This window comes from Drosophila virilis, chromosome X (assembly GCF_030788295.1).
Source record: "Drosophila virilis strain 15010-1051.87 chromosome X, Dvir_AGI_RSII-ME, whole genome shotgun sequence".
Lineage (NCBI taxonomy): Eukaryota > Metazoa > Arthropoda > Insecta > Diptera > Drosophilidae > Drosophila > Drosophila virilis.
Genome location: NC_091543.1, coordinates 5,802,840 through 5,824,515, shown reverse-complemented (window position 1 = coordinate 5,824,515; position 21,676 = coordinate 5,802,840). Strand labels below are relative to the sequence as shown.

General features: G+C 46.1%; 5 protein-coding genes across 6 annotated transcripts; 1 reads left to right on the top strand and 4 right to left on the bottom strand.

Moving 5' to 3' along the window:
* Window positions 1–698: 698 nt before the first annotated feature.
* LOC6633639 (protein THEM6) lies at window positions 699–1,846 on the bottom strand. The gene is made up of 2 exons (XM_002056797.4): window positions 1,692–1,846; window positions 699–1,496 (listed from the first exon to the last, which is right to left on the bottom strand). Exon 2 carries the CDS (start codon window positions 1,475–1,477, stop codon window positions 896–898), a length of 582 nt encoding a protein of 193 aa, XP_002056833.1. The 5' UTR covers window positions 1,478–1,496; window positions 1,692–1,846; the 3' UTR covers window positions 699–895.
* A 2,031-nt stretch (window positions 1,847–3,877) lies between these two features.
* On the bottom strand, window positions 3,878–5,581 carry LOC6633638 (protein THEM6). The gene is made up of 3 exons (XM_002056796.4): window positions 5,018–5,581; window positions 4,732–4,946; window positions 3,878–4,661 (listed from the first exon to the last, which is right to left on the bottom strand). The coding sequence occupies exons 1-3, from the start codon at window positions 5,175–5,177 to the stop codon at window positions 4,242–4,244; spliced, it is 795 nt and encodes a 264-aa protein (XP_002056832.1). The 5' UTR covers window positions 5,178–5,581; the 3' UTR covers window positions 3,878–4,241.
* Window positions 5,582–8,296: 2,715 nt separating this feature from the next.
* Window positions 8,297–18,561, bottom strand: Mipp2 (Multiple inositol polyphosphate phosphatase 2). The gene is made up of 5 exons (XM_002056795.4): window positions 18,261–18,561; window positions 17,683–18,113; window positions 10,702–11,063; window positions 10,453–10,641; window positions 8,297–10,374 (listed from the first exon to the last, which is right to left on the bottom strand). Exons 1-5 carry the CDS (start codon window positions 18,445–18,447, stop codon window positions 10,206–10,208), a joined length of 1,338 nt encoding a protein of 445 aa, XP_002056831.2. The 5' UTR covers window positions 18,448–18,561; the 3' UTR covers window positions 8,297–10,205.
* On the bottom strand, window positions 11,032–17,340 carry raptor (regulatory associated protein of MTOR complex 1). Its single transcript, XM_032440003.2, has 3 exons — window positions 16,759–17,340; window positions 11,765–16,700; window positions 11,032–11,063 (listed from the first exon to the last, which is right to left on the bottom strand). The coding sequence occupies exons 2-3, from the start codon at window positions 16,626–16,628 to the stop codon at window positions 11,056–11,058; spliced, it is 4,872 nt and encodes a 1,623-aa protein (XP_032295894.1). The 5' UTR covers window positions 16,629–16,700; window positions 16,759–17,340; the 3' UTR covers window positions 11,032–11,055.
* A 197-nt stretch (window positions 18,562–18,758) lies between the features above and the next one.
* On the top strand, window positions 18,759–21,663 carry LOC6633505 (uncharacterized). Of its 2 annotated transcripts, XM_032440455.2 has the most exons (7): window positions 18,759–18,912; window positions 18,981–19,192; window positions 19,262–19,864; window positions 19,920–20,309; window positions 20,375–20,611; window positions 21,005–21,051; window positions 21,566–21,663. In XM_032440455.2, exons 1-7 carry the CDS (start codon window positions 18,909–18,911, stop codon window positions 21,603–21,605), a joined length of 1,533 nt encoding a protein of 510 aa, XP_032296346.1. In that variant the 5' UTR covers window positions 18,759–18,908; the 3' UTR covers window positions 21,606–21,663. The 2 variants fall into 2 exon arrangements, with proteins under 2 accessions (XP_032296346.1, XP_002056829.2); XM_002056793.4 differs by having other exon boundaries at window positions 18,761–18,912; window positions 18,981–19,864.
* Window positions 21,664–21,676: the final 13 nt, after the last annotated feature.

Below are 21,676 nucleotides of genomic sequence, written 5' to 3'. Positions count from 1 at the left end.
CAAACCAATTAAAAAAACCTATTAGCTTTGCCATAAATTAAACTCGTTAAACGAAAAGTAGCCGACTTGAGCATACCCTGTATTCAAAAATATCAGCATATGTGATATACATGTACCCTCTTTTGCCTTCTGTAAAAAAATCTTACACAATACTTAAAGATTCCCTTAATAATTTTGTGTTTTTATGCTATAAAGACAATAGAGCTAAGTCAGGCAGCCTCTTGAAAGCATTTCCCAATGCACAGGGTATCAAACTTATGTCATAATAATTAATGTTTATTTTTGGAAGCATTTGAAACATTGATTTAATGATGTAAGTGAAAGCTGCGCTTATTAACTGCTGCATAACCTAACGAAAATAACGCAAAAGCGATTGCGTATTTTATATTTAGCCAATATTTATTTATTTATTGTATTTGTGCGAAAAAGCGTTGGAGCTTCAAAGCTTGCCAAACAGCTGGCCACATGTGCGCGAGCTTACGCTAACGGTACGCACAAATTACGCTAACGTAACACACAGCTGATACGTATTATTATTACGTCGCGTAACTGGCAAAGTTGAGTGTTGGGTAATGGCAAATGCCATTTCCCTATACTCTAAATAGAACAAGGAACAGCACAGCTGCTGTGCGTAATTCGCTTACGTGACGTTAAGGCGTTACGTAACGTAAGATGACGTGACACTATTGTTAAAGTTTAAATTCACATTTCTTAGCCTCATACAAAAAATTTCTTTATTTATGCAAATGAAAAAAAATATAGTCAATGAAAAATGAAAGCAAAGAAACTAAACTAAAGAGCGATATGATGAAAGAAGCGAGAAAGAGAGAGAGAGAGAGAGAGAGAGAGAGAGAGAGAGGGTGAGCAGAGACGCTAACGAGTCATTCTCTGGATCTCATTTGTCTTTGCGCAACTTTTGGCTGGATACCTCGATGGCCTCCAGCCAGAGCTTCAAATCGTCGGGCATCTCCGGCCGCTTGGCCGCCTCCGGATACGTCCTGAGCACATCGCTGACATTGCAATTGGTGATGCACTGCTTGGAGAGGGCAACGGCGCGCACAAAGCCATCGGCCAGTGTGATAAACTGTTGCTCCAAATAGATGGCCTTATCATCCCACCAGACCAGCTTCGTCGTGATCTTGTACGGATGGAATATGGGTATGGTGCGGCGATACCGCACGCTGCTGGCGCCCTGGACGGCGCCGCCGCCGCGCTGACGCACCAGCTCATAAAGATTGGTCAGACCATAGAAATGGAAGCGGGCAAAGTCCAGTTCGCGCAAATAGCGCGCATTGTTCATGTGCCGCAAAAAGATGTCCACATCCTGTGTGGTGCACAGCCCATAAATCGTTGTCGTATCTGTCACCTTGCGCTTGCCCTGGAACAGCCGGCCGGCGAGCACCGTGCAAACGCAGCGTATAAAATAGTTAACATCCCAGATGATGTACAAAATCAACAGCACAACCAGCAGCGACATGGCGACGACTTGGGTTTCTCTGCAAAAGGTTGCCAGACAAAATACATAATTACCAAAAGAAAACCAAAAAAAAAAAAAAACCCGTTAGTGGCGAAAGTTTGTTCACTTTGGTCCGTTATTTCGTCAATGCGGCATGTCGTCAATTAGATGCAAACGTACAAAATATATATATATATATATATATATCGATATCCTGCCAGCTTCTGGTACTTACAGTGGACACTCGATTTACGTGTACGGCAACAGCCCAAGAATGCGATAACGTTGCGACTTCGATAGTATTTATCAGCGATTGGGCAACCTCGGCCAATGCAGACGATCAACTGCCAGCGACAAGCGACCGAAGGCAACTGATAGGAAATATACCGAACAAAAGCTGACTCAAGTGCCAAGCGGCAGGCCGACGCGACGCCAGTGTTGGCAATGCAGCAGCTCTTTTCTGGCTGCACTTGGCCGTTTCCGGCGATCAGTGCAAACTAGCTATAATTAAGCTGTTGATCGAATGGTATTGAAAACTTAGTCAATGTTCTTGTTTTGATTATGTGACATCCGGCACCATTTTTAATCTGGCCAATAATTATATATAGTTAACTTGTGCACATTCGGCTAGTTTTTAGCTATTTTCAATATTAAATGCAGCCACAGTTGTCAGCACTGGTAAAATCAGCTGCAAGCCAAACGAAACTTTGACCAATCGCAGCGGGAGAGCGCAACAGCAGCAGAGCTGAAGTCAGCAAGTAAAAGAACGAAATAGAGAGAGAGAGAGAGAGAGAGAGAGAGAGAGAGGGCCTGGCTTAAAGTTCAGGCCTGGCCATGCTTAACGCAGGCGTCTCAAGTTCAACGTCTAATTATAAACGGTCAAGTTCTTGTGAGAGTCCCCCACGATGTACATCGGCTTGCATACATTACGCGCATTAGGTGCGATGGCCGAGCGCTTATAAATGCTTAATTTAATGCAGCATAGTTTTTTTATACTCTATAGAAAAAAAAAAGAAGAAATGTTGAGTGAAAATTATTTTAAAATGTAACCAAACACAAGAGAAATATATACACATGTTCATAAATTATTTAAATTAGTCGATACATGTTTTAACGAGCCAATGGAAATAGCTTATATATTTTTAAGTACAAATTTCTCTATAAACAAACACTTAATACATAATATAGATAAGGACTAAGTCCAAATTTGCCTGCTACCTGTTAAAAAAACACACTCAACTTGTATTAAGAAATATTTAAAATAAAAAAAAAATATTCGATTAGCAAATCAATGATAAGATAATAAATATTCATACGAAGAAAAAAAGATAATGCCAATTTTTTTTTATATAAGATACCAAGCTTAATATATGCAATAAATAAATAGTAATCGAGTGGGAAGAGTATCTCAAGAGCACTTTCAATTTTGCACACCCTCTTGCTAGCTCTCTTCGCGCTCGCTCGCTCTCTCTCTCTCTCTCTCTTGGCATGCCTACATTTGCGAGCACTTGCACTTGAACTTGAATTTAATCGATTTACCGCTGTTCTAAGCCGTTTCCACTGTTTGCCAACACTTGAGGCACATGACGCGCATGCAAATCGTCAACGATTGACATTTAACACTTAAGAACTAAGCGACAAATTCATTTCAAACAGTGCTGTCTATTGTTTTTGGTATTGCCAGCGTCATCGTGAACTGTTAGCCTGACCATTTACAGTTTGTTTGCATTGTTGACAGTTGCCAAGCTGAGCCTTGCGTCTGGTGGAAACAACTTGTTTACTTCGCACTTTCTCACACTGCGCTCTTTTAACGGGTTTCAACATGAACATCTACAACACAGTATATGTGCATAATAATAGTTGCAATTGGTCTAAGGTCAGCGAAATAAGCAAATAAGGCTAGCTGATCTATTGGAATTTTCGGTTGAACCGAAAAGTCTCGTATTTGGCTAGCTTTTCACTTCCTTATCGCTTAACTAATAAGTATGACTATGCGTTTAATTAGTAAATGGGCGTAACGTCGTCGTTGTTGTTGTTTTATAATTGCCTGCATTGTTGTTGCTAGACAATTAAATGCACTCAAAGCACTCAAATCAGATGATCCTAGTCACGTTAGACAAGCGCAGTCACAGCTATATTAGTTCTAGAAGCACACTTTCCAACACTGTTAGTCAATTACCTGGCTAGGAATAAGGTGCTGCTAACATTTATAAATGAGTCTTTGCATCAAATGCAAGCACTTTGCAGCACTGGATTTTGAATCGGAAACAACCAGAACTCTGAGTGCCTGCTTCTGAAGCAGAGCAAATCACTGCTTAATTTTATTGTTTAATCTAACACTTTCCTTTCACTGTCGAGTCCCTGCTCGGGCGCCTGTGAATTGTGCTGAGCCCCCAAATCGAAGCAGAGAGAAACGCGCAATTTTACAAGTTGGTAGATCTAAGCACATTTTTACTAGACTAGCGCACACACACACACACACACTGACACACACACACACTGGCACACACACACATTAAGTAATTATGGGTTAGTAGCTGTGGATGCTGAGATTACATTGATTCGTCTAGTGTGCACTTAGGGCTAAGCCAAACAGATTCAGATTCAGGTTCAGACCGACTTAAGGCTAGGATTAAAAAAAAAACTATTTAAGAAAAAAAAAAAGAGAGAGTAGAAGAAGAAGTTAGGAAATGTTTAAGCGGAAACGGAATGCCGTGCTCGAGTACCGCAGTGTCCATGGCGTATGAGTTGAGTTGAGTTGAGTTGCGGGAGAGGATGCAGTCGGTCAGCAGCCGCTACGCAGATTCTTGCTGGACATGTCGTTGTACTCGATCCACTTGCACAGCTCCGGCGGCAGCGGCGGCTTCAGCTTGACACTGTACGCCGCCGTCGTCGTCGTCGTCGTGGACGTGGACGTTGCGACATGTCCGTTCTCGGCCTGGGCCGCCTCGAGCGTGGTCTGCGGCAGCTGCATCGCCTGGGCCTGGGCCATGCCCGCCGGCTGCAGGCTGGCCGTGGAGCTGAGCGTGTGCCGCGACGCCTGCAGCGGCGTCGCTGCCGTCTTGGGCAGCAATTCGGCCATCACGCTGTCCATGGAGACATCGATGACCCGCTGCCGGCAGATGACGATGCAGTGGATAAACTGATCCGCGGGACGCACAAACCGATGCTCCATGAACAGCGACTGCTCGTCCCAGTAGATGATCTGCAAATGAGTTCCAATTAGTAAATGCTCCCACAACCGTTTCCACTCCCCGGACATGTGCTGTACACACCCTGGAGATGATCTTGAAGCGATGAAAGGGCCGTATAAAGCGACGATACCGTATGGTGGCCGCGCCCTGAAACACCGATCCGCCCAGCCTGGTTATGGTGCGATACAGCTTGGTGCGCTCATAGAAATCAACGCGGGCAAAGTCCAGCTCCCGGAAATAGCGCGCATTGTTCATATGGTAGAGCAGGGTGTCCACATCGTTGGTCAGACACAGACCTGGCCACAAAAGAGGAGCGTATGGTAAATCAAGATCAGGTGCACGATCGAGCACGGCAAAGCAAACCTACCGTTCACGGTGGTCGTCTCCAGGATGTGGCAGCGTCGCTTGACGAACCGCGCCAGCAGCACGCAGAGGCACATGCGCAGGAAATAGTGCAGCTCCAGCAGGCCGTAGAGCAGGACCAGCGCCAGCAGGCAGCCGAGCGCCACATAGCAGACCAGCTCCATGTCGCCAGGTGCGTGGGCAGCGGACAGCGGCCAGCGGCAAGGGGCGAGGGGCGAGGGGGGGGGGTGCGACGGCTAATTGAAAACGGGCAGCCAAATAGCGCGCAGGGCGGAAGCCAGTCAAGCGCCAAATGGCCAGTTGTCTATGTGTATATCAATATATCTTTCGGGTTTGTTTTTTTTTCTTTTTCTTTTCTTGTGATTAATTTGCTTTTGTGGGTTGTTGTCCTGGCTAAAGGCTGAGGCGGACGCCTTTGAAAATTAGGTCATGTTGCTGACGTTTGCCGCGATGCCGCAAAGGCTGATTGCACACACACACACACAGAGACACACACGGGCATACGGGCACACACACAGGGATACACGCGCGCAGGACCCAGCTAATTTGTTTTGAACAGTTACCAAAATGCACAACAGCAACAACAGCAACAAAAACAACAACAACAACAACAACTGCAAGAACACGTTGCACAGTGGACAAGAGAATTGTTTTCAGCGACGCGCCAACCGCAGCGACAACAGCGCACTGAAAACTTTTTGGCCAAAATGCTGCCGGGCCAGGCAGCGACGTCTGCGCGCTGAATAGCGTCAGCGTCGACGTCGACGTCGACGTTGGCTTTGGAATCGCTTCTCTTGCTGGCATCCTCGCGAAACAGCTTTCAGCTGAGCAGCAGACCAAAAAGCACACGCGCACAAGCCGAAGCTTTTGCTTTTAGGGGTTGAACCTGTTGCCGGCTGCGGCAGCGACAGCGACAGCGACAGCGACTGCAGCCTGTGAGCTTTTTTTTTCCGTTCTGTTTTTTTTTTGTTTTTGTTATTTTCTTTGTCGAGCTGCAGCTTCCGCTGCTAATGGCATCTGCTTCTAACAACAATAACAAAATTCCTTAGCTCTATTTGTTGTTGTTAAATTACCTGCTTTTTTATTCATAAAGTTGCCAAAACAAATATTGCATTGCGCCAAAAAAAAAAAATAAAAAATATATTACAAAAATCACAGAAAAACCCAACACAAATAAATACAAAGTTCGAAAACCGTTTGTTCTTTGAGCCAGTTGCACACTCACACACTCCTTACATATACCCTAACCAAGCAGTTTCTTGGGCGGCTATATTAGCTATTCGAAACTTGCAAGGATTTGAATTTGAAGCCAAATCTAACAAAGCTTTTCCACAGCAACTTTTACTTGAAGCTAAACGCGTGCAAGCTTTCTGATAGGGATAAAAGCTTAAAAAGCAGCTGATATAGAATTGTGAATGATCCTTACAAAAGCGTGCCTTAACTTATCTGTAAACCTGTACAAGAGCTTTAAGTTGATTTATACTTTAAACGAATTTAAATAGAAGTAAAACAGATTTCTTAAATACGCTAAAGGCTTAAAAACTTGCTGTATTTTTATGGGTAAACATTTCACCAAAGCTTGTTGTCCATTTAAAGCTTCCCAAAAGCCAGCCCTCAACTTGTAAATTTTCTAAATTCATAATTTAAATAATGAATTTAATAAATGACTTATTGATATACAAATTTGATAAAAATTCTAAAAAACTGATAAACAAAATTAGAGAAACGCATGTTTGGAAGATTCCACTTAAAATACATTTCCGTAAATCCAAAAGGCTGCATAAAAGTTGCTTTCCATGAAAACAGGCTTAACACAACTTTGGGGCAAAAATATATCTAGGTATAGAGGTTTATACTATATATACGTATATACATAAAATCAAGGGAAATATTTTTCAAAGATTCTCCGAAAGAGAAAGTACGAACAGTTCTGTATATCTTCAAGAAATGTTTTTATGCCTTTGTAAACTTTATCTATTCAATTATATTTGGTGAATATATAGTTGAATATAACGCTTGATTATATTTAAATAATTCCCGAAAAAACTGCTGAAGAACACAAAAATAGTTTCAAAATGTTTGAATTATCTCCCAGTTCAATATTTTAATAACATTTCCGCGCTTCTTTTTGTTGAATGAAAGAGTATTCAAATAAAATGATCTTAATAAATCCCAAGCTTAGAATATTGGTATACCCTTTTTTTCCTCAAATATTGGAGTATTATTAGAAAAAACAAACACATTCGCCCCAAAAGTTCAGTTCCTTTAAGGTTTCTAGACCCATCGGGAGTGCTCGACGAGGAGATATCCCGCAATCCGACGCTAAGCTGATGTGCCTTAGGCAGAGAAATGCGTTCTTGAATAACTTCGGTGCTTATGGTCCGATCTTAATGAAGTTTTCAGGGCTTAAAAATGGCATACAAAAGAGCGCAAATTTCAAAGATCCAGGCTCTATTGTCAAATGATGGTTGGCTGGGGCGAGGTCTCGAAAAGGTGAGATTAGAAACCCAATTTGATGGAACTTGCTTTCATAATTTTCGAAACAAAGGAACTTGGCGAAACTTTTGACTCAGCTTCGTAGCCTGGATCAAGAATCTATATGCTTTATGTTCTCGCAGATGCTTTCATATTATTTACGATTTAATTTTCGAAAAACTTCACATCCATATTAAAAACAAAACAATTCAAGACAACTGTGTCACGAGTGAGCACGAATACGAATTGCTGAATACTCTATACAAAAAAATATAGAAAAAAAACTGTCACAAGTGTAGGCACAAATCGTAGATGCTCTTCACGCTTGTAACTGGTGTGCACACACTCAAAGTTGATAGTTCCGAATAAAGAAAATTTCCAATTAGCAGGTTGCACGTTGTGCACACACGGGAAGTTTGCTAACAAGCCGTGACAAGGGGACAGGGGGGCAAGGGGCGGGAAAATTCATAGTTGTTGCAGTTACATTTTCACTTTTCAATTTATTTGCTTTTGTTTTATGTTTTTTTTTTTTGTATTGTTTTTTTTTTTTGGTTTTTTATCAATTTTTCGTTTTTGTTTTATTGAAAGGTTCAGAACTCAAATCCGGTTCGACTGAGTCTATTGTTGCTTCGATAGGGACAAATATAACATTAAAGCGACCAAATACATATATATATATATATATATATATAGGTGTGTGTACATAAGTATGTGATTCCATATAGGTATATAGGCATATGCAAGTGCTATGTACAAAACGTGTTTCTGTTTGAGCTCCAAAGCGGGCCAGACTCACAAACTCTTAACATTTTCAACTATTGACTGAACATTATTTGTTATTTATGCGTTTTTTTTTTTTTTTTTCAATATTTTTTGTTGTTGTCTTAAATACACTTGCTGGACAGTTGAGCTTAGCGAGTTAAGAACTGTATCCATCCTTGCTGATGGCGTCTGAGCTACCCAAACAATTTGGTGTGAAGTGGATAAACTATAAATAAACCCGAGCTAACATTCGTTATAGCAAGGATAGGTTATTTTTTTTATCAAAATAAACTCTTGAACAAAGAAAGTTGCAAGCAACTACAAAACAGTCCGTTAAAAAGTAAATTTTGCTTAACAAATTTATTTAAGTTTAATATTTTTGTGAGTTTTTGCGATTGTTTGAATTTAAACAAAATCGTTTGACTTTGATGTGAACCAAATTGTTTAACTTTTAACTAGTCGTTGCCAGCAAGGGTATTTGCATATTCGGTGTTCTCCGAATTGTCATTCTCTGTTTACATTTGCGTCTTTTCATGTAATTTGTTGCGTGCGTTATAAATAATTTAAGTTTGAACTCGGTTTTGAATTTCAGTTTTAACATATTTTTTTTGCTCTTTTAGCTGATTTTTGGTTTCTTCTTAACAAACATTTTTGAGACTTTCTGTAAGAAGATGAAGAAACTGAAACAAAAACAATATCACTTACAAATATGGGCTCTTAAGATCTAAACACAGGCAAACGGAAAACGATTTCATTTTTGCATCTTAAACAACTTTTGTGGGCGCAACATAAGGTTAAGGGGGGGGGGGGGGGGGGGGGGGGACTGGTGGCCGGGTGCGATAGCAATGAATACAAGCATATAGTATATATATATACGAGTACATTTAGAGCATAGGTTTCTTTAAAGTTACACATAAGTTGGATATTCTTAATAACTATACATATATATATATAGTGTTATATATATATATATATTTTTATATTATGGGTATGTACAAGGGCAATGCGATATAATTATAATTATTATTTTTTGTTTCAACTAAGCAGTTGGGATTATACATTAATATATGGTTATAGCAAAAATGAACAGAAAAAAAAAAACTTATTAAACAGCATCAAATATACAAAAACAAATCAAGAAAAAAGTTTACAGAAATATTGTTAGCAGCTTAGCGGCAATATAGTGTATGCATATTCGGTTAAGTAGTACGTATTGTACAGTTTATATAGCGTAAGTATATATATATATAGATATATGCATAATAGACAACTTTCGGTTTGGCGGCATGGCTAGAAACTCCTTTCCTCTCTCTCGCTCTCTCTCTCTCCTTCTGTCACGCGCACACATTTTCTCTCCTGCCTGCTCCCTTGCTCGCTTGTGCTTTCTCACTTTCTCATTTCTGCTTTCGGTTGCGTATACAGTATTTCTTGTTTTTTTTTTTTTTCTTTTTTTAAATTTGGATTGGATGGTCCACATTGATTATAAGGCATACAAAATACATACATAACGACTTTCCAATTAAATTTTCTTTCTTTTTTTTTTTTGCTTATACAAAATTTCTTTCGCTTGCTCTTCAACTCTCACTTAATGGCTATTCTCTATCCCTATACATATATATATATATCTAGATATATATATATATATATATATATATATGTATGCAGCATCAATATCATCTCATTTTTCAACTCCTTTTAGCACTGCTCTCACTTTCCCTCTCTCTCTCTCTCTCTCTCTCTTTTTCGTTCTCGCGCTCTCTGTTCGTTTTATCCTCGACATCAATTCAAATTTTGTTTACAAATTCCGATGAATCCCTTGTTTCATGTTAAATTTCACATAGTTTTACGGTAGCGGCAGCAGCAGCAGCAACAATTCCAATTCCAATTCCCATTCCATGCCAGCCAGCTTTCTCTGTTTCTCTGTCTCTTTCGGTCGTTCTCGCTTTCTTTCTCTCTCAGTTGGCTGCTTGGCAGAGCGCCTCAAAATCGCAGCGCTCAACGCTGTCCGCATAGTTGCGTCGCAGCGTTGACAGCGGACAAAGATCGTCATCCTGTGGACAGCCGGGCAGGCGCACTGCACGCTCCTGATGCATTACCAGCACGCGCGGCTCCCTCTCAATGCAGCTGCAAGGGCATATAAATCATTGATTGAAACATTCTTCTTTTTTTTTTTTTGTTTATGGGGTATACACAGGCACTTACTCGTAGCGCACAAAAGCCAAATTGGTTGCGAACGCATCGATTTCACTTGTGCGCCAAAGACGCCCGCTCTCAAAATCCTTGTGCGTCAGCGGCCGCTCATCCCTTGCCACGCCCAGATGGGCCAGCATCTTGAGTAGCGTGCCCGAATGTGTGAAATAGAAGGTGGCATTGGCGCGCGGCCTTGGCGTGCTGAAATTTATATTAATTTAAGTAATATATTATCAGATATATATATATCTAGCTACTTACTCGATGGCCGCAAACATGTCTGCGATTGCCGGACAGGCAATGCGATGCGTCAGTTCGTAGCCGTAGCCATCGTTCCAATAGTATTCGAGATCCTCGGCAAACTCCAAGGCGCTCAAAGCGGCCACATTGAAGAAGCGACACCAGACGGATGGCGGCCGGCGACGTTGCCAGGCCGTCTCGAAGGCGCACACGGTGTACATGAGCTGGACATCCTCGGGGGTTAAGTCCATTAATTTTGTGATGGAACGCACGTGCGCCACTGCTGACTGCATCGCAGGCTCCGCATAGAAGCTACGTGCATTAAACATTGTTTCAGGATTCTTATCGACGTCCGTTTTCCAGCGGCTGCAGAGTTTATAAAACTGTAACGACAAGAAAAACATAAAATGCGACGAGTAAGTACAAATTGTGACGAGAGTGGGCGAAAAAAAAAAGCAGCTACTCGCTGCTTCTACTCGTTGTGGCTATGTTTTGTAGCTAGCTAATCTAGCTACTAATCATAATTACTTGTTGCAATTCCCTTCACATCTACTCGGTATATCTGTTCAAGATGACAATGCTTTGTGACTTATCGCTACAGCATCCCTTAGATTTAGTCGTTATAATTACTGCAAGTGGCTATTAGCTTTAGCTTCTCTTTGTGGCCAACTGTTACAGCGATTCGTTATATTTACTAGTGACAGCTATGCCTTAAATCTACTCATTATATTGCGCGGTATATACCTGTTGTGACTAATCCTTCTGCTTTCTCGTTGCGGTTATGTGACTAATTGTAACAGGACATTTAGTCCTTGCAGCTACTCGCAACTATATTTACTCTCTGCAACTTATTCTAAATGAACTCGTTGCAGCTACTCGTTAACAATTCGTAATGCCTACTCGTCGTAGCTTCACTTGTAGCACTTCGTTGTGGCCATAAGTTCTTGCTACTCGTTGTGGCTACACGATGTTGCTACTTATGGCTTCATGTTATATCTACACGTTGCATTCACTCGTTGCATTCACTCGACTCTATTTACGCGTTAGAAGAACTCGTTGCTGGTCACTTGCCGCGATTATTTACCTGGTGTGGGGCTGTAGACAGCTACTGTGTTGTCCACAAAGCCCACCGCCAGTTGCACCTTATACGGATGAAATGACAGGCATGTGGGATGTCCAATTTTGGAGCCCATGAAGCCCTCGTTGCTGCGCAGAACGCTCTGTGTGCGTCCATTGAGCGAATAGATGCAGATCTTTGATGCATTGCCGCAGGCAACAGCATCCGCCACCTGATGACTGGCCATGGCTGTGACATCAACGCCCGCCTCCCACTGATGCAGCACGCCGGTGGCACCGCCCGCCCGGCATGCGCGCAAATCCAGAACGGACACCTTGCCCGCCGTACAGCCGGTGACCAGGGACGTCTCATTGGCGCGCAAACAGGCATGCAGAATGGGCGCCATATGCTCCCGATAAACACGTATCCGGGCATCTTGCGGAGCACAGCGCTTATCAAAGAGCCGCACGCTGCCATCCGCACAGCCGGCGACGATCAGATCACAGCGCTTGTTGGCCACAAACGGTGAGAGGACGCGCACGCTCGTCTCTCGGCGTCCCAGCTGCAGATCGCTGAGACGCAGCTCCCGCTCCACATCCCAGATGCGCAGATAGCGATAATAGTCACAGCCCACGACCAGATGCTGGCTATACTGCTGCCAGGCGGTCACAATATCCGTGCTGCCTCGATAGTGAATGCCGCCGCCGCCGCCGCTGCCCAGGCTATTGGAGCCGGTGCCCACACCTCCGCCGCCGCCGCCGCCGCCTCCACTCAGGGCAGCGGCAGCGAAGCGCTCAGCTGCAGCGGTCGCGGCAGCCGCAGCTGCAGCGGCGACTGTGGAGCCGCTGTTAACGGCACTGCCGCCGGAAGTGTTGAGCAGCAGCGGATCCGATTTGAGCAGGCGCTGCAGATAGGAACTGTTGCTAGTGATGCAGCCGCTGCTGCTGCTGGTGCTGCCGCCGCCGCCGGCGCAGCCTGTGCTGCTGTAGTAGGCGGCGCGAGGCAGTGCATCCCAGGCGCTGATTAGGCGAGTTGTAATCGCTTGCGGCTCGCCCCCGCTGCTGCTGTTGCTGCTGCTGCTGGTCAGGTCCTGCGGTCCGCCGGACGACTGCCAGACGCGTATAACGCCATCGTCGTGTGCGACCAGCATGAGACCCACATCCTGGGCGTTCAGCAGCTCAAAGCTGCAGACGCGCGCAAATCTGGAGGCGGGCAAGCGGCTGGCATTGAGACGCCGGCTGGCACTGTTGCTTCCACTGCCGCTGTCAGCGCTGCTGCTGCTGCTTAGGGATTGGCCGCTGGCTGTGTCCGGCAGGGCCTCGGTCACGTAGCTGTGCACAGAGTTGCGCACGAAATCGTAGATGAGCACCTTCTCCTTGTAGGCGACCGCGATCTGCTGTTCGTAGGGCAACAGCTTGACCAGAGATGGCGTGAATTGGGTTTTGCGCACAAAACTAAATGCGTCCAGGCGCTGGACGCGTTTCTCCTGCAGCTCGCGACGCGCCTGGCGACGGATCAGCTCGTTGCGCTGATAGCGATACTCGCGTGTGCGCAGCTCCGCCGAGTTGCGATCGATGGGCCAGCGCTGTTGGCCCTGCTCCTCCTCGGTGCTGCCCTCGGCGCTGCTGTAGCGCTGCTTGCCCGGCCGCGTAAAGTAGGAGATGGCCCACGGGATGAACTGTGTCTGCACGATGGGCTGCAGCACCTGCGTCTTGGCATTGCTCGTGTCCGTATAATGATTTGTTTCGCTGCCGCTGCTTCTAGCCGAATTGTTGCCATCGGCTGGCCCGCTGGCGCCGGCCATCAGGCCCAACACATTGGCACTTGTGCCTGTGACCGTCTTGGATGCAGTTGCTCCGCCGGCACCGCCATCGGTTTCGTCGTTCATCGAGCTGGTGCGCAGCTTGCGCTGCTGTGCCTCGCCGCTGCCCGACAAACGCAGTTTCTGTGCCCAGTGACTGCCGCCGGCGCCAGCTGCACCCGCAGCCGCTCCAGCTGCCGCTCCGGCAGCACCAACTGGCGGCGATTCGCCGCTGGCGCCCAGATAATTGCACCGGGTATTCGGGCTGGGCGGCAGGCTGACGCTCAAGATGCTGCTGTTCAGTTTCTCCTGATCCCGGCCAGATGTGGTCGCCGCAGCGGTGGCATTTGTCGCCTCCTTGGCGGTAATCATGCAGAGCGCTGCGTCGCGCACATGCGCGATGATCTTCTGCGCGGTTAGGGCCACCAACGGAAACGGATCCTGGCCCAGATTGTAGATGCCCTGCCACAGTTTGGTGAAGATGTACTGGAAGGGTATGGCATTTGTGGCGCTGCTCGTGTTGCTGCTGGCACCGCTGTTGCCAACGCCGGCGCCAGCGCTGCCTCCGCCGCTGCCCGCCAGGCTGGAGCTGCTCATGTTCGAAATGGAGCTGGAGCTGACGCCGCGTCTAATGCTGGCGTGTCCGTGCCGTTCCAGACTGTGCGTGGACAGCACATAGCTGGGCAGGCCGTGTGTGATGCTAGCGCTGCGCTCGCCGCCGCACGAGACCAGCGCCGAGCTGTGGCTATTCATGTGCTCGGCCATGTAGACGGTCACAAATTGCGACTCGAAGAGCAGCACCATCCATTGGAGCGCGGCGGCCAGTTCGAGGCGCACCAGCGGCGACATGTCCTCGCCAACCGTTTCCAGCAGCGTAATGGCTATGATGCGATCGATATTGTTGGCCTGCTCCTCGCTGCGATCCGTCACAGAGCTGATGAAGGTGCCAAGCGCAAAGACGGCGGCGGCCCGAACCTCCGGTATGGGATCGCGCAACAGCACGTAGAGCTTCTCGTGCGCCAGATCACGTGCGCCCGACCAACGGGCCTTCTCGAAGTTCTGCCAGAGCATGCCCAGGCAGATGGCCAGCCACTGGCGTAGCAGCCAGCTGCTGTCGTTCAGCTGTTCCAGGCAAATGGAGAGAAGCGGTCCCTGCAGGGCGCTCGTCTGGCCGAGCAGAAAATTGTGAACAATGGAAGCGAGGACGAAGGCGGACAAAGTGCGATGCTGTTTGCTAACAATGTTGTCCTGCAGCACGGTCAGAAAATACTTGTACTCCTTGACCAGATCCACCTGGCAGCTGGGATCGACAGCCAGAATTTTGGCCCAGATGAACACCAGTACGGGCCGCAGCTCGCGCGTCGAGCTCTGCAGCAATTTGAGGACATACGGAAAGATGCCCACGCCCAGCGCCAGATTGACAGCCCAGGGACCCAAGTCCAAGAATCTGGCGAGCAGCTCGAGAGCACGCAAACGATGCACCTGCGACAACAGCACCTGCAGCACAATCGGCAACTGTTCGGGCGGGGTGCGCGACTCCGATTCGCTGTCCAACCACACCTGGAACGCGGTCAGCTGATGCTCAAAGAAGGGCAGCTGGCGATATGCCGCCTGCTGCTCCAATATGTCCGGCAGCTGTTGCAGCGCCAGATCCACAACCAGATCCCAGGCCTTCCACATTGCGTGCCGATGACACGGCGGCAGAGCCGGCAGCGAGACGGGCGTGCAATCGTGGCTACGCAGAATGCGCTCGGCCAGCAGGAAATTGCGAAACAAACTGGCCACGAGCAGATCCTGCCGGAACAGACGCTGGAAGAGATCACGGGGCAGCGTGTTCCACGCAATCGTATCCGTAATCGCCGTAAATATCCAGTTCAGTTCGCCCATCATGGTCCGGCGATCGTTCACCTTGCCGGGTATCTTGTCAATCAGTTCGCTCTGGATGCGCGGCACCATGCCCAGTTTCTCCTGCATCGCATACCACTTCAGCGCAATATTAATGGGCGTGGTTAGACAGCTGGTGAACAAATCAGCCGGCAGTTGTGCATTCATGGGCAAGATTTCATTGGCCGCACACGCCGCCAAATGGATGCAGTTCTTGTAGCTGACCAGCTGTGCCGGCGGCTGAGCGCCCGCCGCCTGGGCTGCCAGCGCCTTCTCGAGCTCGTCCTCGTGCTGCACGGCAAAGGGTTGGAACGAATTGATGATGATGCCCGCATTGGAGCAGTCGTACACATAAATCGAGGGCGCCGCCATCCAGTTGATCAGCTCAAAGATGCTGAGGGGTATGTACTGCGTGAAGGTCTTGTTGAAGACCCAAATTTCGCCGTTGGCCGTCGGCTTGGGCACGCCATGGCCGTTATAGTGGAACAGGATGCGTTCGCCTTTCGCATTGCGACGCAGCGAGGTGCACAGCTTCTTTACATCCTCCACGGTGGGATCGTGACACTTCTTGTAGCGTGCGCGCGGCTGCCAGCGTTCGTACTGCATCTGCAGATTGCTGCCGATTAGCTCCATGGCCTTCGGCGCGGACACCGAGCTGGGATCTATCCAGCACTCGAGCCGTGAACAGGGCTGAATTTTGACCACATCCGGCGGATCGACGCCAATGTTAAGGCACAGGACGAGCGCCACGCTGGCCGTTTTCATGCGCTCCCGTATGCGCCAGGCGTGACGATCATATAGCCATTGCTCGATGGGCTCCTGGTGCCGCATCGCCGTAAAGCTGAGCGGACATTGTTCATCGTGCACAAAATCAAGGTCAAATAGATGCGAGGCGTTTGCCAAGCGTGTCTGCTGCTGCTGCTGTTGTTGTTGTTGTTGTTGTTGCTTTTGCTGCAGTTGTTGCTGCTTTGGCTGATCCGTGGCTAAAGCGGCAGTCGTCGAACGTTCGCGCTCCTTGAGATTACGCTGATTGCCTCCTGTGCTAGGTTTGCGAGTGGCAGCGTTGCCACAGTATGCGGGCGCGCTGCTCATTAGGTTGACGGCGCTGCCAGTTGTTCTGCTGATTGTTGTTGTTGTTGTTGTTGTTGCGCTGCCGCTGTTGCTGCGTTCTCTGGCAACGGCGGACATGGGCAGCTGCAGCGCCATCTTTGTGGCGTTCCTCTTCTTTATTATTTTCTATATATTTTTTCTCCACTGCGAAAAAGCTTCACTTTAGACCTATAACAATATATGCATATACATATACAAATTGATACATATATATATATATAATTACAATTTGTTGCTGCGCTTGTTGCACCTGCCAATTGCTGTTGTTGTTGCTGCTGCTATTACTATTATTATTATTGTTGCTGTTGCTGTTGTTGTTGTTGTTGTTATTGGTGCTAGACTACTTCAACAGCACATGCCCAACACACGACAGCGACAACGACGACGACGACGACGACGACGACGACGACGTTGGCTGCTGCACATAACCAAACAATTTTGCAGTCGCACTTCCCACGAAACGACAATGTCGTTTGTCAGTTTTAACGTTTCATATATATGTACATATGTACGCCTGGTAGCGCTTGTCTCTCGTGGGTTCGAGCGTCTTGCCCGTTTTTCACAAATTACCAACACACACAACCGAAAACAAAAATGTAAACAAATGCTTTAAATCTTTAACCACAAAAAATTTGTTACAAAAAAAAAAAATGCACGCGCTGAACAACCAAGTACGAAATACGCATACGGTTTTTCACTCTCTGCGTGTGTGTGTGCCTGTGCGCGTCTGTGTGCGAGCGTGTTTGCCTGTATGTGTGCGCGTGCCTGTGTGTTTATTCGTTTCTGCACGCACCACAGTGATGCCACACTGTGCATACAAACGCGCCTCATTTAAATTGCACAAATTCGATTATTTGCATTTAATGCGCCGTTTGCTTTCATGAATGATTATATTGAATATGTTTAGCCACTTGCCAAAGACGATTGTATTATTTTTTCTCTAGTTCACCTAAGCGCTATTAATATTAGCTGCTGCTGGGCAGAAATCAGATTATTTCTTAATATTTCAGTCATTAAAACATTTTACTTCTTATCTAAAAATCTTATCAGTTCGGAGAGATGCAAGCATCTTTTGTTTTTCGAATGTCTAACGCTTGTTTAACATTTAAACAAGCATATTATAATTGTTATTGCACATTTCTAGTCTTACCCGTAGCACTGGATCTCGATGCAATGGCTGTGGATAGTTGATGGCATGTATGCGATGACGTCCAAAGAGGCCGGTTGCAAAGCTCTGCGCACTTTTCAGCGTACGCTGTGTGGCCGTGTACTTCATGTAGAACCATTCCGGATTGTATAGATCGGGCAGGAGGCTGGGAAAGCGTAGCTGCATGCGCTCGGCCAGCTCAATCAGTTCATCTTCGCCCTCGGCGACCAGCAGTTTCTCATCGTCGGCATCGATGTGCGCCCAGCTCCATTGACGCAGCTGCTTCAGTTCGTCGGCACAGAGATTGGGCTTCGACTGGGCCAAGAGACGCGCCTGTATTTCGACCAGGCGCTCTTTGGCATGCAAAATAACCGCCTTGCTGGGATTGCGAGTGCCGTGTCGTATTATGGCCCAAATTCGCGTCGGGTGGCAACCTTTACAAAATGAAAACGAAAACAAACGAAACGAATAAGCATGTGCGAGGGAAACAACCAAAACAGCTGTGCATATGGTTAGCTTTTTTTTTTTCTTTTATCCCGGCACAGCGAATAACCATATAATAACAATAACAAGCAGCATACCATCGTATAACGGCGCCGAATCATTATAATTGGCGATGGCGCGATATGGTGTCTTGGTGGACAGGCGGCGTTCGATTTCATGGCGCTCCAGATTGCTGCAGGCAGCTGCATCAGCTGTTGCCAGTTGCGATTGTTTAGGTGTTAATATTAATAAAAGCGGTATGAACCAAATGTATTTACTAAGCATTTTTCCGTTTTGGGGGGAAAAACTTGTCGGGTATTAAGAGTACAAATAAAAATAACTAGTTAATAAACGTAAAAACATTGAAGGAAATAACAACACACACGCACACGCTGAATGCGTGTGAAGAACAGCGCGAATATGCCGAATAGGCCAAAGACAAATAAAGATGTTAAAAGGGAAGCTGCAATTACACATGACATGCTGATACACCGAAAATACATACATATGCATATATGTATATATATGTGACACACGCACACGCACGCACACAAAGTCAAGTGAGCGCTGCCAGTCGGTTCAGTGCATGCATTTCAACTGGCAGCAGTCTGGTAACACTGTGCCTATCTATATTCGATTATTCGATGACAGACGATCGTATGCATCGCCGCTTAAAATCAATTGCGCTGTAAGAATTTAAGTAGCTTTTGCTAACTTCCAAAGAAATTGATCGACATTTTGATACAATGGGTAAGCGCGAGCATTACATTTTATGATTATAATCAGCAGTATATTAATAATTTAACGATTGCAAATAGTTCCCGCCAAAACGCGCGCTCAGACCCGCAATGCTACAAGAACAAGATCCACATCCAAGCAAAAGGACGCAGAGGAGGAGCCGAACAGTTTGCCAACAAAGCGCAGGATGCGTCGCGCAAAGAACTCTAGCGAAAACTGCGAGGATCAGCTGCCAACTGCAGCGCCCGCCGAGAGTTCACTTAAAACAACCTCAAAGAGACTACAAGCCCGGGTGAGCGCGTCCAGCGTGGGCAGCGACTCTCCCAAGCGCAAAAATGAGACAATTGCAACTACTTCGCAGAGATCACTGAGGCGACTGAACGTGTCCAATGTGTGCAGCGATTCGCCCAAGCCCAAGAGAAACAACAAAAACGAGATAAAAACAAATGCTTCGGAGAGGATAGTTACCCGGCTGAGCGTGTCCAATGTGGGCAGCGATTCACCAAAGTCCAAGAGGAATAAGAAGGAGGCAACAGTAGCCACTGCACAGAGGAGACAGGCACGTCTAAACGTGCCGAGCACGGACAACGATTCGCCCAAGCCCAAGAGGAACCACAAAAAAGAGGAGGGCAATTCACGCAAGTCCAAGAAGAAGACGAACAAGGAGAATATAAATGTCATGACCGTCCAAACAAAAAAGTCCTCAACCGAAAAAGTCGCCCATGACAACAACAACTACCTAGGCCTGCAGCCGGAGCTGGATTCCGAGCAAGATTTTGCGCGCAGATGCCAACTGCTTAAGGAGCTGTGCGTCACACTGGATAAGCATGCGGAGCAGCCGCAGCAGCCGTCAGCGATAGTCTATACGCACGCTGACTTGCAGCAGTTCCTCACCAGCTCCACACTCAGGAACACATTTCCATTAGCCTATCACAGCGATGAGGAGGAGGAGGACACTGCGCAGGTGCAGCTTGTGCTTAAGTTAATTGTGATTTAAGCTAATATGTTTTATTTTTCAGCTCCTACAGCAACTGAATGACGCCATTGATAAACTGGCCGGCGTGCAGCTGGATCAGCTGATCGATCTGTACCATTTGGCCATCCTGATGCAGAGCTATCAACCGCTGAACACGCACTGCCAGGGCCAGCGCTGCGAGCTGTTGCAGACGGTCGGCCAGCTGTCGGTGGAGCTGCCAGCGGAATATATTGAATACATTGGCATTAGCCTGTGCGATCGATTTGTATTTGGCACTGGCAGGGAGCGCATGCAAAGGGTCATCGATATGCACCGAGCTCTGGTGCTGCTCATCAATGATCGCGATGTCAATCGTGGCATTGCAATGACCATCCTGCTGGCCACGTTCGCCAAAATCTCGGGCATGGACATGCCCAAACCCCAGACTGATATTGTGCGTGCTTAAAGCAGACAATTTGTTGCCTCAGCTAATCCCTGTCCAAATCCGTATCATTGCAGATTAGCCAAGCATTCGACGTGGTGAAGCGCGTGGACTGGATGCAGCTGATCGTTGCTCGCCGCGAGGCGGATATGTTTGTGCTGGTGCGCTGTTTCGCATTGATCATCAACACGCACCACAATCGCTTGGCGCACGCCAACTGGAACAGGGGCCTGGGCAGCGAGATACACAAATATTTCATGCAGGTCTTGCGCACGGTGCGCTTCTCCAGCAACTATAATGCCTTTGCCATGATGGTGAGTCTTAGTCTGAGCGACACTTTGAAGGTATTCTAACAGCTGAATGACAGATAGATGTGGTCTGGTATCGTTAAATAGTTAGAGCTAAAATATAATTAGGTTTTATAATTCCCGATAAATGTTTCAAAATTGCAGCCAAAAATCGATATTTATTGCTTTTGAAAACATCGCAGTTATCGCGAAAAAAAACCGTATTCTTCCTACATTGGAACATGATCAGATCGATTCGTCGAGATCAAGAATAAAATACTTATACATTCGTCCTTATCAAGGAGAAAATACTTTATGTATTCGGAGATGATCAACTAATAATTATCATGGGTCCGACTTTTCTGTTAACATATATATTTTCATTTTGTATGATTTTAATTACTTTTTATTTGGTCGCAGGTGGAACGGTTTATTGCTTTTTGTGTTGTACGCGGCGCTGCAGCGAGGTAAGTTGCACAAACTAAAAATCATTTGAAATTTTATTTTCGGAAAGTGTTTCGTTTTCATTTGTGAACTTCACTTAGCCAATTTTCAGTACTCGTTACACGCTACTCGTCGTATTCAGTTATTCCAGCGAGTTGATCAGTTTTTTGTATTCATATTTTTACTGCATTTATCCAAATTCTGCGCTCGTTACTCGCGACTTTTAACCACAGAAATAAATATGGGCCGCAGTAAAGGTTGGAGCGTGCTTCATATTCAATTGTTCTGCACTCGTTACTTGCACTCGTTACTCGCTACTCGTCGCGATCAATTTTCAAACAAGTTTGTTTTAAATGAGCTTCAATTAATGTTGAGGAGTTTTTCATTTTCATTCGTGTACTGAACATATTCCACTATCTGCACTCGTTACTCGCTATTCGTCGCTTTTAATTATTCCAGCGAGAGCTTTTCGTTTTTAATACGTTAAAATTTGTTTTATGATCTCTGCTAAAATTTGGTTTGTTTTATCTCTTGCAGCTTTTCTGGAACAGATGTGTTTGACACCGGATCTTTATAATTTTACGAGCTGCTGAAAACTGAAAATCCATCCAAATATTATTTATTTTTTAACATTATTTTATTTATTTT

Excerpts from the sequence above, each read along its gene's own strand:
- LOC6633639 (XM_002056797.4), bottom strand. The coding sequence starts at position 1,477 with ATGTCGCTGCTGGTTGTGCTGTTGATTTTGTACATCATCTGGGATGTT.
- LOC6633505 (XM_002056793.4), top strand. Across the intron at positions 20,612-21,004 it reads ATAATGCCTTTGCCATGATG|GTGGAACGGTTTATTGCTTT; the intron begins GTGAGTCTTAGT and ends ATTTGGTCGCAG. Across the intron at positions 21,052-21,565 it reads GTACGCGGCGCTGCAGCGAG|CTTTTCTGGAACAGATGTGT; the intron begins GTAAGTTGCACA and ends TATCTCTTGCAG.
- Mipp2 (XM_002056795.4), bottom strand. The coding sequence starts at position 18,447 with ATGCTTAGTAAATACATTTGGTTCATACCGCTTTTATTAATATTAACA. Across the intron at positions 11,064-17,682 it reads ATCGAGATCCAGTGCTACGG|TTTTATAAACTCTGCAGCCG; the intron begins GTAAGACTAGAA and ends TTGTCGTTACAG. Across the intron at positions 10,642-10,701 it reads GACATGTTTGCGGCCATCGA|CACGCCAAGGCCGCGCGCCA; the intron begins GTAAGTAGCTAG and ends TATAAATTTCAG.
- LOC6633638 (XM_002056796.4), bottom strand. The coding sequence starts at position 5,177 with ATGGAGCTGGTCTGCTATGTGGCGCTCGGCTGCCTGCTGGCGCTGGTC. Across the intron at positions 4,947-5,017 it reads GGAGACGACCACCGTGAACG|GTCTGTGTCTGACCAACGAT; the intron begins GTAGGTTTGCTT and ends TTTTGTGGCCAG. Across the intron at positions 4,662-4,731 it reads GCTTCAAGATCATCTCCAGG|ATCATCTACTGGGACGAGCA; the intron begins GTGTGTACAGCA and ends ACTCATTTGCAG.
- raptor (XM_032440003.2), bottom strand. The coding sequence starts at position 16,628 with ATGGCGCTGCAGCTGCCCATGTCCGCCGTTGCCAGAGAACGCAGCAAC.